The 15,821-nt window shown below is 43.2% G+C and overlaps 1 protein-coding gene across 6 annotated transcripts in view; it reads left to right on the top strand.

Annotated features, from left to right (window-relative positions):
* ERCC3 (ERCC excision repair 3, TFIIH core complex helicase subunit) overlaps window positions 1–15,821 on the top strand; it is a 1,429,399-nt gene that overhangs the window by 960,403 nt on the left and 453,175 nt on the right. For all 6 annotated transcript variants that reach the window (XM_085640927.1, XM_085640925.1, XM_085640926.1 and 3 more), the window contains one exon: window positions 9,506–9,623. In XM_085640927.1, the coding sequence (XP_085497053.1) occupies window positions 9,506–9,623 (118 nt within the window). The remainder of the gene's footprint in view (window positions 1–9,505; window positions 9,624–15,821) is intronic.

The following is a 15,821-nucleotide window of genomic DNA, read 5'->3' as shown; positions in this document are numbered from 1 at the left end:
CCGCCCCAGGATTCCGGGCGTGACGTTGAAGCGCCGGGTTTCCGCACCGCCTTCCCTTCAGGTTCCGTCGTATCCGGCACGGGAGAAACCCGATCCGGCTCCTAGCGCTCCTCTGCCCAAGGATTGAGGGCGTGACGTAGTAGTGCCAGGAACAGTCATCGCTTGACCTTGGACTTCTCCGTAAAGGAACGGAAGAAGTTTAGAGTCCTCCGAGCGCACCTCCGCCATTGCAAACTCCGAGAGGCGTTGAGTGGTAGCGCCTACCCCAGATAACAATCCACCCCTTCGAGACACTGGGCTCTACGTCCCAGCTACCCGTGAAGTAACGCGGTAGCCACCTGTCCTAGCCCACACACGGGACTTAAGCAGTTCTGGTGTTGCGCGGACATACCTCGCAGGGAGGACAGAAGCCCAGGTGAGCAGTAATCACAGGCACAGGGTGGGAGCTGAGCCCTGAAGAACCGCCTTGGAGTAATCTGTCATCTTCTCTCTTTTCAGGTCTCCATCCCCGCGGTCCCTACCCTTCCTTCCCTCGCCCACCTGTCTCCCAAGTCCGAGGGTGTTATACATACACCGGACTGGGGACGGATGGGAGGTGGACCCATAACTACTACCGCGATGTGGTATGTCAACAAGCAGGGAGGAGTGGAGTCTCTTTGTATGTGCAGAGAGGCCCTGCGTCTATGGTCCTGGGCCCAGGACCATCAGATTTGTCTGATGGCAAATCATCTGGCCGGTGTGTTGAACGTACGTGCAGACAGTCTCAGTCAGCAGTTCTCCGCCGACCACGAGTGGAGGCTCCATCCGGAGGTGGTTCGTTACGTCTTTCGGACGTGGGGGACCCCTCGGGTGGACCTGTTTGCCACCTGCGAGAACGCGCACTGCCCGTCGTTTTTGCAGTCTCCAGTTTCCGATGCAGGGGGCGTTGGGGGACGCATTTCAGTTGAGTTGGAGCTCACGACTCCTTTACGCGTTTCCTCCCATACCCTTGATTCCTCGGGTTCTGAGGAAGATTCGCCAAGACCGGGCCCAAGTTATATTGGTCGCCCCGGATTGGCCAAGAAGGGTGTGGTATACAGATCTTCTCCACCTCTCCTCGTGCGCTCCGCTCCGTCTCCCTCTGAGGGCAGACCTCCTCTCGCAGTCGGAGGGGCAGGTTCTACACCCCCACAGCTTACACCTTCATGCCTGGAGATTGAACGGGGCAACCTGAGTTCTTTCTCTCTCCCGCCAGATGTGGTGGACATTATTTTATCGGCCAGGCGACACTCCACCAAGTCCATTTACTCTTACAGGTGGTCTAAGTTTGTAAAATGGTGTGGAGAGAGATCCATTGACCCTTTAAAATCCCATCTTTCTAATGTGCTCCAGTTTGCTCTTTCCTTGGCTCAGCAGGGCTGTGCTGTGGCCACGGTCAAGGGCTATCTTTCGGCCTTATCGGCTTTTCTATGCCTTCCAGATCAACCGTCACTATTTAAATCTCCGGTTGTTCTGAGGTTTATCAAGGGCCTTACGAACATGTTTCCTCCCACTCCCTTTGTAATGCCTCAGTGGGACCTTAATCTTGTTTTAATCTTTCTAATGGGTTCCCCATTTGAGCCTCTACATAGCTGTCCTTTGAGGCTGTTGTCCTTTAAGGTGGTCTTTCTTGTAGCCATAACCTCGGCAAGGAGGGTGAGTGAGCTTCAAGCTCTAAGTTCCAAACCTCCTTTTCTTACCTTGCATGCTGAAAAAATGGTTCTCAGGACCAGGGCTGCCTTCCTGCCGAAAGTTGTTACTCAGTTTCATTTGTGGCAGTCTATTACTCTCCCTGTTTTCTATCCACCTCCTCATCCTTCCAAGGAGGAGGATAGACTCCATCGCCTGGACCCGAAGAGGGCTGTGAGTTTTTATCTGGACAGGACTAAAGACTTTCGTCTTGATGATCAACTCTTCATTGGCTACGTTGGTCATTCGAAGGGTAGAGCGGTGCACAAGTGCACACTATCGAGATGGATCATCCTTGCCATCAAGATCTGCTACGCCCTGGCTGGTAAGACTTCTCCTGAGGGCATTAGAGCTCATTCGACTAGAGCAAAGTCGTCTACATCTGCTTTGGCCCGGGGTGTTCCTGTGGCAGATATTTGTAAGGCCGCGACTTGGGCCTCCCTCCATACGTTCGCAAAGCATTATTGCTTGGACTCTGAGATGAGGAGGGAGGGCCACTTCGCGAGCTCTGTCTTGCAAGACTTTCTGGTATAGGAAGGTGGACACCCTCCTCCGGGAGTGGGGACTGCTGTGGGAATCTATTCACAAGGTGAGGAATCCACTGGCAGATGTATCCATCAGAAGAACAAGTTACTTACCTTCGGTAACGCTTTTTCTGGTGGATACAGTATCTGCCTATGGATTCCTCACTGACCCACCCGCCTCCCCGTTGTCCACCTTTGTATACCATGAAAAAGGTTTTGTTGATATGTTTTTATACTTTCTTGTACATTTGTAGGAAATGCTTGTTTATTTAGCATTCCTTTCCTTTGTATACTGTGTATATGTGTTGGTATATTGTATACTGTGTATACTTTGAGTCTGTCGTTGGTCCACCTGTTCGCCTCGAAGGCACGGAAAAAATGGGTGGAACTGACGTCATCACGCCGACGTGGGCCTCTTATGGCTCCGGTGACGTCATACGGAGTCGCGAGCGGAGCCGATGTATTATGACGTCGCCCACGTCGACGTGGAGTGCTGGGGAAGAAAAATTCAGTGGAATGCTGGCGCAGGGGATATTCACAAGGTGAGGAATCCGCAGGCAGATACTGTATCCACCAGAAAAAGCGTTACGGAAGGTAAGTAACTTGTTCTTTACGTAGACCAATAAACTCCGCGTGACAATCAACGTCTACGGACTCCAAAAAATAGTGTCTTTTACTTGGTTGATACTGCTGATCTGCCTACCACTCCCCAATTGGAAAAAGGATGCACAAAGAATAATCAAGGACCCATATTATTATTGGTTTTAATTAAGACAAATGGCCGATTCGTCAAGCATACCATTTTGAATGGTCTATAAAGCTAAAGTCACTTCGATTTTAGAGGTTGTTCATAAAAGGGGGGTAGATAATACATTGTCCTGAAGAAGGTAGTCTTATTCTACTCTTGTACCACCGAAACGCGTTGACGCTTGTCTTTGTGGGGTTACATCCGAGTAACAAAGTATTGACTGTAAAAAATGTAAATGTTGCTAATACTGTCCCTGATTCTTTTGGAATAACCATTGTTCATGACAAATGCAAGTCTTTTGATTTTCTCTCTCTTTGATGTTTTTTAATGTGTAAAATCATTGTAGGAAAATATTATTATTTTATTAACCAATCAAACTACATTTAGGAAAAAAAACAGGATACACAAAGAAGCAACATTAGACATCTCAATTGCAGGGTCCTATCTATCCAATAACTCAGTCAATCGTAACAAAGCAATTAATATTCAAGCTCCCCTGCCCGACTAAGCTATCAGTAGCCAAGAGAAATCGAGCAAGGAATACATCAACATAACCAAACAACAAAAGGTCTACAAAGCAGTACAAAAGCATGGACCGGAGAAGGGGAAACTAGATCAAAAACAACCGATTAACAATGGAGAAGGGGTAGCAAAAACCCATGGGTCCAGATAGAAATAGCACCCTTAGGTCGTAGAGACTCAAGCCCAGACAAGGGGGCACAAAGAACCAACACAGGAGAGTAAATTGAATAAACCTGCTAAAACTGAGGAAATACCAGGGGAAATATTTCCTGACAAAACCAAAAACAAGGAACAATGCACCCATATCCCAATAAGTCATTTTAAATAGGAAGGGCTGTACCTGCAGGCTTTCTTCCATAGAGTTACAAAAGACTGATACCCCACGGGCTTTAACATACAAAAAGCCTAGGAACCCGGAGATAGAAGCAAAAGAAGGAAACTCTACATCCTCATCAAAAGAAAGGGCTCTCAAAGAACCCGTCGGCCATGAAATTCGAACTGGCCCTGAAACACATTACATCCAAAAATTTCAACCATCAAAAAATGAGCCTATAAATTTCTCCAAATAACACCATAGAGACTACATAAAAATTGATATTCGTGCCAGAGTGCCCTACTAAAGGAAGACAAGACACACTGAACCGAGGGAACTTGTTAACGCTGTTTAAGGAGATACCGAAACTAAAGGGGATAACATCACGAGATCTAGTAGCCGTAGAATTTCAACAAACTGCATCTTCCCCAGACACAGAAGAGTCCTTGACAACCTGGACTTCTAAGGAATTAGTGGACAGGATCTACGCAACAAGAACAACATTCAAAGCCTGGGGAATTACTTTAAGGCTCCATAAAAGACCAAAATATCCATATCCCCTTCTACAAAGCACAGCTATACCAGAAATGGGACAAACCATCCGGAAAGGTAATAAAACTTGCCTATGTGGCGCTAGAAACACTTCTCTACCAGCACAATACAACTCAACCCAGGAAGATGTAACAGCAAGCCCACCAAACCCAGAATGTTAGCTAGGTAACAGTCGGGACTGGTCCTGGGTGCCAATGGCCCGGAGTAGAAAACGTACCTGACGAAAAACTATGGACAGGTCACGACACCACGGGGGCGTTTTCAGGCAGGAATAATGGGGACGAACATGAGAACTGCATAAGGAACAACCATGGTTCTTGAGTAATGGGTCCGAACAAAATCAAGATCTGCTCATGGAATGTCCAAGGCTTTAGAGAAATGGGCCAAGACCTCGAAACCTTGTCTTTCCTGCAAAATGAATATTTAATTTTGTTCCAAGAAACATGAAACCAGTCCCAATTCTGGGCTATATAGAACTTCATATTCTGGCAGAAAAATTCTCACATTTTGGACACCCAAAAGGAGGATTATCAATTTATCCCACTGCAAAATATGTCTGGTTAATAGAAGAATTAGACGCCGGAGAAAATTAGTTGAAGCATTAAAACTTACTGGTAAACTCTTCCCCAAAAGGTTAAGTTGGCAACTAATACTAATTAACGTATACATCCATCCTGAGAAAAAGTCGCAGAAGGAAAACATTTCTAACATTGGTGAATCTAATTAAGGTGATACAAAAGACCCACGAACATAGTCATCTGATTATCTCGGGAGATTTTAACAGCAACCTCATTACAAGTAAACAGAAGAAAGAAGAGGGATGACCTGGGAAACCAATTAGTTACTCGTGAGTCGGAAGTTTAGGTTTGACCATCTTGAATGGCAATGTAACTGGAGACAGACCAGCAGCCATCACGCACCTGAGTGGAAACAATCAATCAATTATAGATTTCACCATTGCCAGCAATGATCTCATCCTCATGATCGATTCCTTTAAGTCTGTCCACGCCCAGAAAGCGATTACTTCCTGCAGATTACGAACATTAACATCATACTAATCCAGGCACGAAAATTAAAGTCTCTAGTACAATACCCGGAAAAGTACAACCTGAAGAAATTAAAGTGGCGAGGATCAGACACAAAGATAATAATGGATACAATTCAGGATCATGTGAATCAACTAGGGGCACAAAAAGAAGTAGTAGTAAAAAATTGGGAGCTTTTGGGTCGTGTCTTCATCCGGAAATCCCCAGTCATTCCCTGACGCCAAAAGAACATAGATACCAGGAGGGAACCATGGTTTAACATTCGACTGCGAGATCAAAAAAGAAGGTTTGCAAGAGAGGCACGTTTTCAAGCAGCCGCAGCTAGAAAGGGAAAAAAATAAATTAAGGTAATTTTAAGGAAATGCGAAAAAAATACTAGTAAAAATTGAGGGAAACTATAAAAAAGTAAAAAGAAACCATCTGGAAAAAAATACTGTGGGCAAGCAAATTGCAATAAGTAGGAATTCTAGGGAATAATAAATAACCTGAACAAGGGACCAAGACTCCAACTAGAAGCAGGAATAGGCAAAGAAATATGGACACAACATGTACAGAACATGTATAACAACACGGGCCATAATAACTACGCTAAACCGACCATGGCTTTAAAATCACTGGGAAAGCAAAAAAGGCACGGAGAAGAAAAAATCAGTCCCCAGCCTCAGGAAGAATGCCATGAGACAGAACCAGAGACAAGCATCAATAAACAAAATAATCTAACCGACGCTAATCAACTAAGAGGAATAATAAAAAAACTTGAAACGGAGAGGGCAGCTGGACCAAATGGGCTTCCAAATGCGCTATTCAAACAGTCTACCCGGAAATCAGGTGCCTATCTCATGCCCCTCTTCAACCACATCTATCGAGAGAGCAATGTCCCCCACTCCTGGAAAGGGAGCATAATTCATCCAATATTTAAACAAGGAAAACACAGTAAGCCAGAAAATTACAGATTGAAATCTGTGATAGATGTAGAGGCCAAACTTTACGCATCATGTCTCCTAGCTCACCTTTAAGATTGGATACACGAAAAGAGCGTAATTCCAAAGTTCCAAACAGGCTTAAGGTCAGGGATGGGAACCACCACAAACCTGGCAATTCTGGCACTTTTAACAGAAAAATCAGTAAAAAGAAAAACTGGATTATTTGCATGTTTTATCGACCTGAAATCAGCGTTCGATAGAGTGACCAGAAGCCGACTTTGGGGGAAAAACTAAAAACCTGGGGGTTACTAATTAAACTATTGGATGCAATCATCGCCCTTCACAGTGAAACCTGGGCGAGAGTGAAGCTAGGCGATGGGAGTAGAGCAACAGCCAGAATTAATACACAGCATGGCCTAATACAAGGCTGCGTCCTGGCACCGAGCCTATTCAATTTGTTTTAGCAGACATAACTAAGTACATGCTATCAGATCAGCTAAGAGTCACCCGCCAACCCTAGCCAAAGAGTCAATTCCTTTTTTACAGTACGCAGATGACATCGTGGTGTTGAGTCAGAGCCTGATTGGCCTGCAAAGAGCAATAAACAACCTAGTAATCTACCTTGACCTGTAACACCTTGAGTTGAACCCCCAAAAAAAAAAAAAAGTGTTTTACTCCTTGTGGATCCCAAGAAAAATAAGTTCAAATGGCACGTTAATGGAGTTCAAGTTGAAGAGCAAGCATCTTACAAATACCTGGGCATAAAGCTGGGATGGGGCACGACACATAAAGGACCATAAAATGGATTTAAGAGCTAAAGCCCTATCACTAATCTTCACCTTCAGATTGTTGAACAAAAAACTGGACTGCCTGGCCTAAACCCACCTCTTAAAAGTGATGGCAGCACAAACATTACCCACCCTGCCATACGGCCTAGAAACATGGTGTGGTAAGGAGTCAGAGTTATTGAATGAGCTCCGGACTAATGTATACCAGGCCGTCTTCAATCTCCCTAAGTCCGCATCCCCCGCACAGGTACAGTTAGAATTTAGCCTCCAGAACCAGAAATTCCGAAGCATGAACCTTTGCGCAGTTGTGTCACAAACTTTGATCATCAGAGACCAGCTCATTGAACATTATATGCTGGGAAGAGATCAAAGCCCAAATGGACCAAGAAACACCCAATATGGGGAGCTCACTTAAGGAAATCTTTGGCGGAATTAGATATCAAACCAGCATGAGATAGCATGGTAGATAAGGCAAAATTTAACAAGGTTAGCAATGATTCTGCAAAAATAAATTCCTCTTGGAAGATAAAAAAAACTTCCAAAAGATGTCATGCATGGACAATGATAAATTCATATATACACACAAAGCCTCAAGCTTACCTAGCAGCCCATTTCTGCATCGAAATAAAAAAGAGCTTAATTTATGACCGTTTAGGAATTCATGACTCGAAGGATCTACTGCCATCATGGAAAAGTAATCAACAAACTGCGAACTGTCAATTATGTGGATACTTTAATGAAACAATAACTCACTTGTTTTGTGTATGTCCCGCAGTTAAGGATCTAAGGAAATCCTTTTTAAAATCCATTTTTAATGAGTTAAACATTCGTACATGCAGACAAGCTGTGATTAGCTGGATGGAGGGTTCCTCAATCATTTTGTCTTGCCAGGGCACAAAGTATTGTACACAATTAAGGAAACTCCTCCGGTAAGAGGATTCTGAACACAAGAGCGTTAGCTGAAAGAACAGTTTCTGGAAAGTTATTTTTTAAAAGGGTTTTATAATAACTGCCCCTGCATTTTACATTGCCATATTATCAAGAGTCACAGGCACCGTTTATAATTGGACAAATTTACACCTGGTTCCTGAAGTAGGATTAACATCAAACTTTTTGTTCCCAAGGTCCTCAACTTCACAGGCTCTACTCTTCTAGGCACTTTAGCACTTTAACTACATGGCCTGACTAGTCGCAACAGTCTTTAATCAACCCTGCCATTTGAGTTTCAGCAAACAGTGACCGTTGTGGTTCCTGTTTACGAATCCTTATAAAGCTTTTTGCACTTAGAAAGACCTATGCTATCAGGCACAGCATTTTGCACTTAAGCCGTAGCTGTATATATGCATTGTTCATTTTTATATACTGTGTATTTCTATAAACTGTATATCGTTTGTTATTATCCTACAAATATTAATGTTATGGTCCAGTGGCATCCAGGGAGTTCTTATTGTGATATTTGTTTGTTACCTAACTTGTAATGATTTTTAAGTAATCACACGATAAACTTTGACTTGATATTGTCGGAAAAAAATATTTTTTTTAGCATTTTCTATTGTGATCTGATGTATATTTTGACGATGTTTTAATTAAATGTGATGTATATAAATACATTTACTTTGGTTTTCCCTTTCTAGACTGGTGAAGTATTATGATAAGAATGATTGAATAATAGTGTATACAAAGGTTGGTTATTCACTCGCCAAGAGTAGTTGTTTTTGAGAATTGACACAGCTTGCCTCATAGTCCTTATGTTGCTGGATATGTGATACATGATGGAAGTTGCTCTTAGTGTATGACCTCCATGTTAAGGATGTCATTGACACTATTAGCTGTCTCTCATATGTTTTACACTGTCATGCGTGTTTATGTCCTTTAATAACATTTGACAGAAAATGCCCTGACTGGGTGGCACTGGTGACATATTTGACACTATTGAAACTCTAGAAATGAAAAAGTATATAAATATATGAAAAATTTCTTTGGAAGACCCTACTGTATGCTAGTCGTCAGTATATGGAAATCGAAGTGGGATTTTTTGGAATTTACATAAAACACGCTTAAATATAACCCGTTCAATGTTGTGTCTCTTTCAAGGAGCTGTTCGCCCATGGTATAAGATAGACTCTTCTACTCACTTTAATGTTTGTTTCACTTTCTGCTTCCACTATTTTATCTGCGTAATTCCAATGAGGAATCAGGCTCCAGCCGTTGTAGTGATCTTCTGCTTTCCGTAGGTCTGCCTGGATAAGTTATTAGTCCTATGATCTTGCAACGATCACTGAAAGTGTATGTCTACGCTGTTATGGTGAAAATAGACCTATTTGATAAAATGCATATGGTTTTGAAGTGCATTATGAAATTTTTTGTTCTCATAAATTTCAGGTAGGAGACACCTCGTTTGATTTGCCAGAAGCTAATGTCTTGATTCAGATTTCTTCTCACGGTGGGTCTCGAAGGCAGGAAGCTCAGCGATTGGGGCGAGTGCTGCGAGCAAAGAAAGGTAAAACAAATGGCTTCCGCCATACCATAGCGATTAACCCCTTGGGTGCGGGTTTAATTCCCGCGCTGTGCGGGAGAAATAAACGGTGGGCGGGATTACGACGGCTCCCGGCCGTCGTGCACACACACCCACCATGATGCACGACGGCCGGGAGCCGTCGTGCGCATACAATGGGTTAAAGCGCTCTTTTTTACTCTTGTTGTTCATGTTTTTTTTTTTTTTTAAACAAATTTGATTGATTTGATGACAGTTTAGCAAAATATATCAACCACAACTCGTGCATCCCACTCTCAGCATCCAATCTCATTAGCAAGCAACAGTTCGAGGTACAGTTCTCTATGTGGAAGATAGTCCGTCATATTCCCACCATTGGCCTACAAATTTTTCTTGATTCCCGAGGGCATCCCCGGGTGATGGAAAATGGTTCCTCCTGTTTGCATACCGGTCTATACCATCAAAATTTGGGACTGGATGCTTTTAGCTCTTTTCAGGAGCGTGCAATTTCATGTTTGGCCACCAAGCCCGCCATCCCCACCAACGTCCTCTCTCCCGTGGCTCTTGTTATTCCTGTTCTTTGTGCAAAGGTAAGGTAGGGTGGAAGTTATCAAAACAGGCCAGCTCCTGTTTAGGTCGAACCTAGGCAGTGTGCATGAGCTGTCTGGAAGGCCTGCTATATTCGATAAAGGACTTAGCTGCTACCTGCTGTCTTCCCATTGGTTCAGTGCAGTGTCACTCTTATTTGCAGCTTCCTAACTGGTTCCTGCAGTGATATGTCACTTCCGTTTCTCGTAGCGGAGCACCACCTAAGTACAGTTTTCTTCTGCTTCCATTCTTTATCTGTTGTCTCGTAGAACTCTTGATAATTGCTGCAGCATGGCATGCCGAGGTTTATGTTAAAGTATGGTTGCCACACAGCAGAGCACCAAGCGCAAGAACTGGGAGTTGCTTGTTAAGGAAGTGTAGCAGCCTTTGTATGTTAGCTTTGGAGCCTGGCGATACATATTCGGAGAGGCCAGAGTAGATGATTTTGCATATGTTAAAATGAACAAGAACGAAGACTTGCACCAGTTTGATTGTAGAGTGGAATAGAGAGTGGATGTTTTGAAGGACATGTAGCTACATGTGTCAATGTCTTAACCAGGGGCGCGAAAGAAAGACTGGTTTAAAAGACTGTCCCAAGGTTCCTTTCATTTGGTGATGTGAAAATGGGTTTTCAGGGCTTGTAGGCAAAACAGATGGTAGTATCTCGGGCTGAGTGACTCCGTTCCTAAGAATCTTGGCCTTTGGGCTATTCTTCGAAGGTAGCTTTCATTTATCCAGCGGAACATGTGGTCCAAGCAAGAAGTTATGTTGGATGACTTTTCTTGCCCATTGTCCAGACAGAAATTGATTTATGTGTTGTCAGCATACTTTTGGAAACTTTAACTTGTGCTGCTCAAGAAACCGAACCAGAGGGAGTGTGTAGATGTTATTGATAAGGCAGAAGAGGGCTTACCCATCAGGAATGCCACAAGGATGTGGCGAGTGTTCAAATGAACTGATCCTGACTTAGGGGCTGTGATTGGAAAGAAATAATCACATCTTGTTTTACCAGGCATGCTCAATGCTGGCACTTAGTATTTTATTTTACTGCCGGACCTTTACTCACCTCAAGAGAACCCGGTTTTAACAACCTCAAAGTTAGACTCACGATTCCAACTTGCCTCATATGCACACATATCAAAGAGCAAGTGATTAACGTGCTGAGCAGTCACACCAATGTAAATCTATCTACCTTCCCCCCACAGTTGTTCCAAAAAATTTTATGACATTAAAAGTTTCCTCATAAATAACACAAATATTTTACAAATGTAGATCTGTAACCTTTATTTTGAATAAAAGTATAATTTTCATTTGATATGCCCTGCTTAGCTCACTAAAGTTGTGTCTTTTGCAATAAGTACAGTCATTTATCTGCTGGAAAACGTGTTTTCCAGCAGTTTGATATAGCTGTTCATTTATAACATTTTATTTGACTGCATGGCACCTCATAGCCACTGATAACGTTAAGCTAAAAAGAAAATGACACTTTAAAGTCCTTGTTCAGTACCTTGTGGTTTTTTTTTTTTTTTAAATGTTCAGAAGCGCAAAGCTTTTCAGCTCTGGTGCTTCCTGTCTTATCTCAGTCTTGCTTGTATTTTTCATCTCTCTCCTTCTCTGAGCTAAATATACGAGGTCCATAAAAACGAGCTCTGGTGACAACTACTTAAAACCACCGGCAAAAATTAAGCACTGTGTGTGTTTTCTATGACGGAAGAGTTAGTGTTTTGATAACTATTTGTCTGTACCCCTTTCTGTTCTGGTGTTTGAACTTTGTGTTATTTAGGGAGTCCTGATTCATGTTCTGATTACTGTTCATGTGCACAAATTATGGTGCGCTAGATTATTCTCTAAGCCAAAATTTGTTTTTTGTAATTTTAATGGTCTCATTTTCCCAAGAATTTCGAGCAACATTTGGTCAAGCAATAGTGCTCATTGGCTGCTTTAACTGTGCTCATTTTCACTTCTCCCCCTTTCTGTAGCACGGAAGAGTAGCATCTAAGATAACCATGGACCTATGTGTTGAACTGTAACAACATTGGATGTCTGCATCTAGTATTTATCCGTGTGCTATAAATAATTCTCATTCAAATCGTCTTCACTGGAACCAATTGATGTGTTTGCATTCCTGCATGTGGGTGACCTGAACGAGTACTCCCTACCTATAATGTTGCAACATTGCACCTGTAACCTGAACATTGTATTCTAACCTCCTTCTATTCCTATTCTTGTCTATGAATAAATATTTGTGCTATGTATAAGCTACAATTGGATTGAATTCACAAGTACTTTCCTGGGAACTGCGCAAATGTCTGCATTCTACCAGATGTGTAAATTAACCAGACCGATATTTAATACCATTAAGATTGCATCAGTGCACTCTGAGACATGAATAACATTCGCCCCTCGCTCTCCACGGTATTTTGTTGGACCGCAGCAATTAGGTATGTTGCATCTGCATTACCTCTAAACTTGACAGTACAGGAGTCTACTATTTTGCACCTCAGCAGTCTGTTCCTCTAGTCGGTCACTCTGAGATCCTTATATTTCACAGAAGGCCTGACAGTAACTATTGCACCTAAGATGTTACAGCAGAGCTCAGAGAATCCAATGAGCTGCCACAGTAATTCCACGAGTGATGACATTTATAATGAAGCTAATATTACTACAGTGTGCAACTCAACCACACTCATAACTGTAACTGTGATTGAAAAGGTGTGCTTATACTCTGATTTCCATTGGGGAATTGCTACCATCCTCTCAAGCTCTGGCACTTCTCAGCACATTCACATTTTCTCATCAAACCTTGCTCGTAACAAAGCTAAACTACTGTTTAAACAATTATCACATGTTATTCGACTAGCACCCAACCACTCTTCTGCCTATGTAATGTAAAAAAATTAGACCTTCCAAGTGAATAAAAACTTGATGCATTAACACTGCATTTGTTCCCCCCCCTTCAGTTTTATTTAAAGTGAACTTGACCAGAAGATATCAGAGTGCTTTACATGAGCACCAGTTGTATTACAGACGGACGCAGTCATTTTAGGCACAGGGAGATTAAGTGATTTGCCCTGAATCACACACTGTTTAAGCCTCCCGCCAATATCGAGCCTGGTTCACCAGCTTCAAGGTTGGCCACTCTGGCCGTTAAGCCACATCCTCCACAAGTCTTGTACAGTGCAACACATTCTTTATTACAGCTTAGCATCGTGCTACCTGCTTAAGGGCTGAGCGTTCCCCACAAGTGCTGAGCCCTTTTTAGTTTGAGCCTCCTCACGGGTGAGTAGCGTGCCCCCCTCAGCGCCTTGAGACCATCACGGGTGAGTAGCGTGCTTACAATTCCCTGATTGATTGATTGATTGATTGATTGATTGATTGAGCCTAGACAGCACTTGCACTGTTGCTTAGCGACCTATTGTATATGCTTTGTGGGGTTCAATTCCACCCAGTGCTAGCCATTGCATTTCATTTGTCTATGTCAGTGTCCTTTAAAAATCCCTGTTTGCTAGTGGTCAGTCCAGCCTCTTTGTCCCTCCTTTTTCTCTTCCGTTCCTCCCACGGACCAGGGACTAAGTACTGTATCATTACGCTATATTTCTTTATAAGGTCTTTGGGGGACTATTTTGGTTTCCTGCTCGTGTTACCATTTGCCTGTGTTAAACTTCGGCGCCCGTAGCTGCTTGTTTCTTTTTTTTTCTGCAAGGCAGCATGGGAAGGCTCTCCAAGCACAGCTGCTCCACCTGCCTTTCGAATTCCAGAGTGATTAAAAACAGTTCTGTAAATCTTATGCCTTTCTTTTATTAGCATGGCACCTGCTTTCATGTTTCCCCATTGCATGTGTTTTGATTTTTATCAGCAGGGCACCCCACAGCTGGTCATCGGCACTACAAGAACTCCGGTATAGAAAGCCTCAAGGCCCCGGGAGCTTATCCACATGTGCCTCTTGTTTACATTCAACCTGCTTATTTTTGCGACGGTGCAGAGGCTGAGAGCTGCTCTGTATGGATCCCGGCGCGTATCGGCTGCTGACTCGAGTGTCAGTGAGGCCAGGCCCTACCGAGTCACTATGAGTCCTCAGTGCAGCAATAGAGCAGCTGCTTGCCATCACACAGCACCATTGTGGCATTCATCCCGCAAATACCGGGACCATGTAGTATAGCGGTGTGGCTCGCTTTCGGTGGCGTGGCCCACGATTCTATGCTCCGCGTACTTGAATAAAGGCTGTGTTCACTCACCTGTTCCTAGCAGCCCTTATTACTGACTGTCCGACCCCAGCCCACCGGGCCGTGGTGCCTTGATCCTGGTGCTCAAACCACAATGCCTGGACCACAGTGGCCGTCATTCTCAGTAGGTGGCTGAGCCCCCAGTGAGTGAACACTGTCACCGTGTGTGCCACCAGAAAAATCATGCATGCTGCGTTTGCGTTGGTTGCTGCACTGGCCTGGAGTCCAAGTAGTTGCAGGCTGGCCACGGAGGGGACCCACCAGTTGCCGTGGTGCTGGCTGGAGTTGCTTCGAGAACTAAAGTAAGTGCCGCAGCCTGAGAGTATGTCAGTCTTAGCCGATATAAACACTTGTGCTATATCACCCAGCAAATAATAAAGTAGTGGTCTGGATTCCACAGAAGGCTTGTTGCCAGCAAATTAAAATAAATAAAATGTGAGTTTGTTGATTTTCTTGGTGACCATGTACGCCATTTTTTATTACTTTCAGGCTCAGGAAGACTATACAACTGAAGGCAGGGACAGGATGGGTTTGGCTTTTCTCATATTCAGGAGAATCCTAAGTGCCCACCTCTTCAAGCAAATGTGATTACTCTGTTTCCTAATACTAGCCAGCAGAGTTGCTGACTGACCCAGGTGTCCTGGTTCGACATCTTAAACTAGCTACTGCCTTCGTCCAAGTCATAGCTGACTCTGTTAACTCTTTTAAGGCTTTGCCATCTGACCACCTAGACTATTTACTGTTTTTCATCAGTTGATTATCTACAACTGCTGATTGCGATTGATGCCACTAAAGGTTGTGATTGCTCAGAAACCAATTCTGACTAATAATGCGATGGTACGAAGTTTCTCACTCCTTTAATTAAAGAGTATTTTTAAATTAGCATCATTTACATTTCTTGCCCTTTTCCTAATATATTTGACACTGCTTTCTATTTGAGCACCAGAGATCAGATTAATGCTTTGTACTTTAATTGGAACGCAATGTATCATTGGCATCCAATCGTAGAGCATTATAAGGTCGAACTTCAGCTCTCACTGCAAAATTACATCCAGTTTTGCTTTAGGTACTTTAACTCCATGACCTACACGTTTGCACTAGCAAAAATCCATATTGTATTTGGCCTGCAGGACCCCTTCTTGTTTTATCTTTTTTAGCTGGTTTACTTAAAGTTCAGTCACCAGGCTTTTGCCTGATTTTCTTTTTTTTTTTTTTCTTTTTTAAACAAGTAACTTTGCCTCAGTTCTAATCGTTCATAGTGATAAGCAAGAGTGATTAATTTACTGGCAATACAAAGAAGGGCAGCCGGGAGGAGTCTTGCGGAATTAAATAGTATTGGATAAAAAGTAAGGGATAGTGTTGTTCCCTTCTTGGATTGGTGATACTGTATTTT

The sequence above is a fragment of the Triturus cristatus genome, chromosome 2_2 (genome assembly GCF_964204655.1).
Source record: "Triturus cristatus chromosome 2_2, aTriCri1.1, whole genome shotgun sequence".
Classification (NCBI taxonomy): Eukaryota; Metazoa; Chordata; class Amphibia; order Caudata; family Salamandridae; genus Triturus; species Triturus cristatus.
This window is presented reverse-complemented; position numbering and strand designations above follow the sequence as displayed.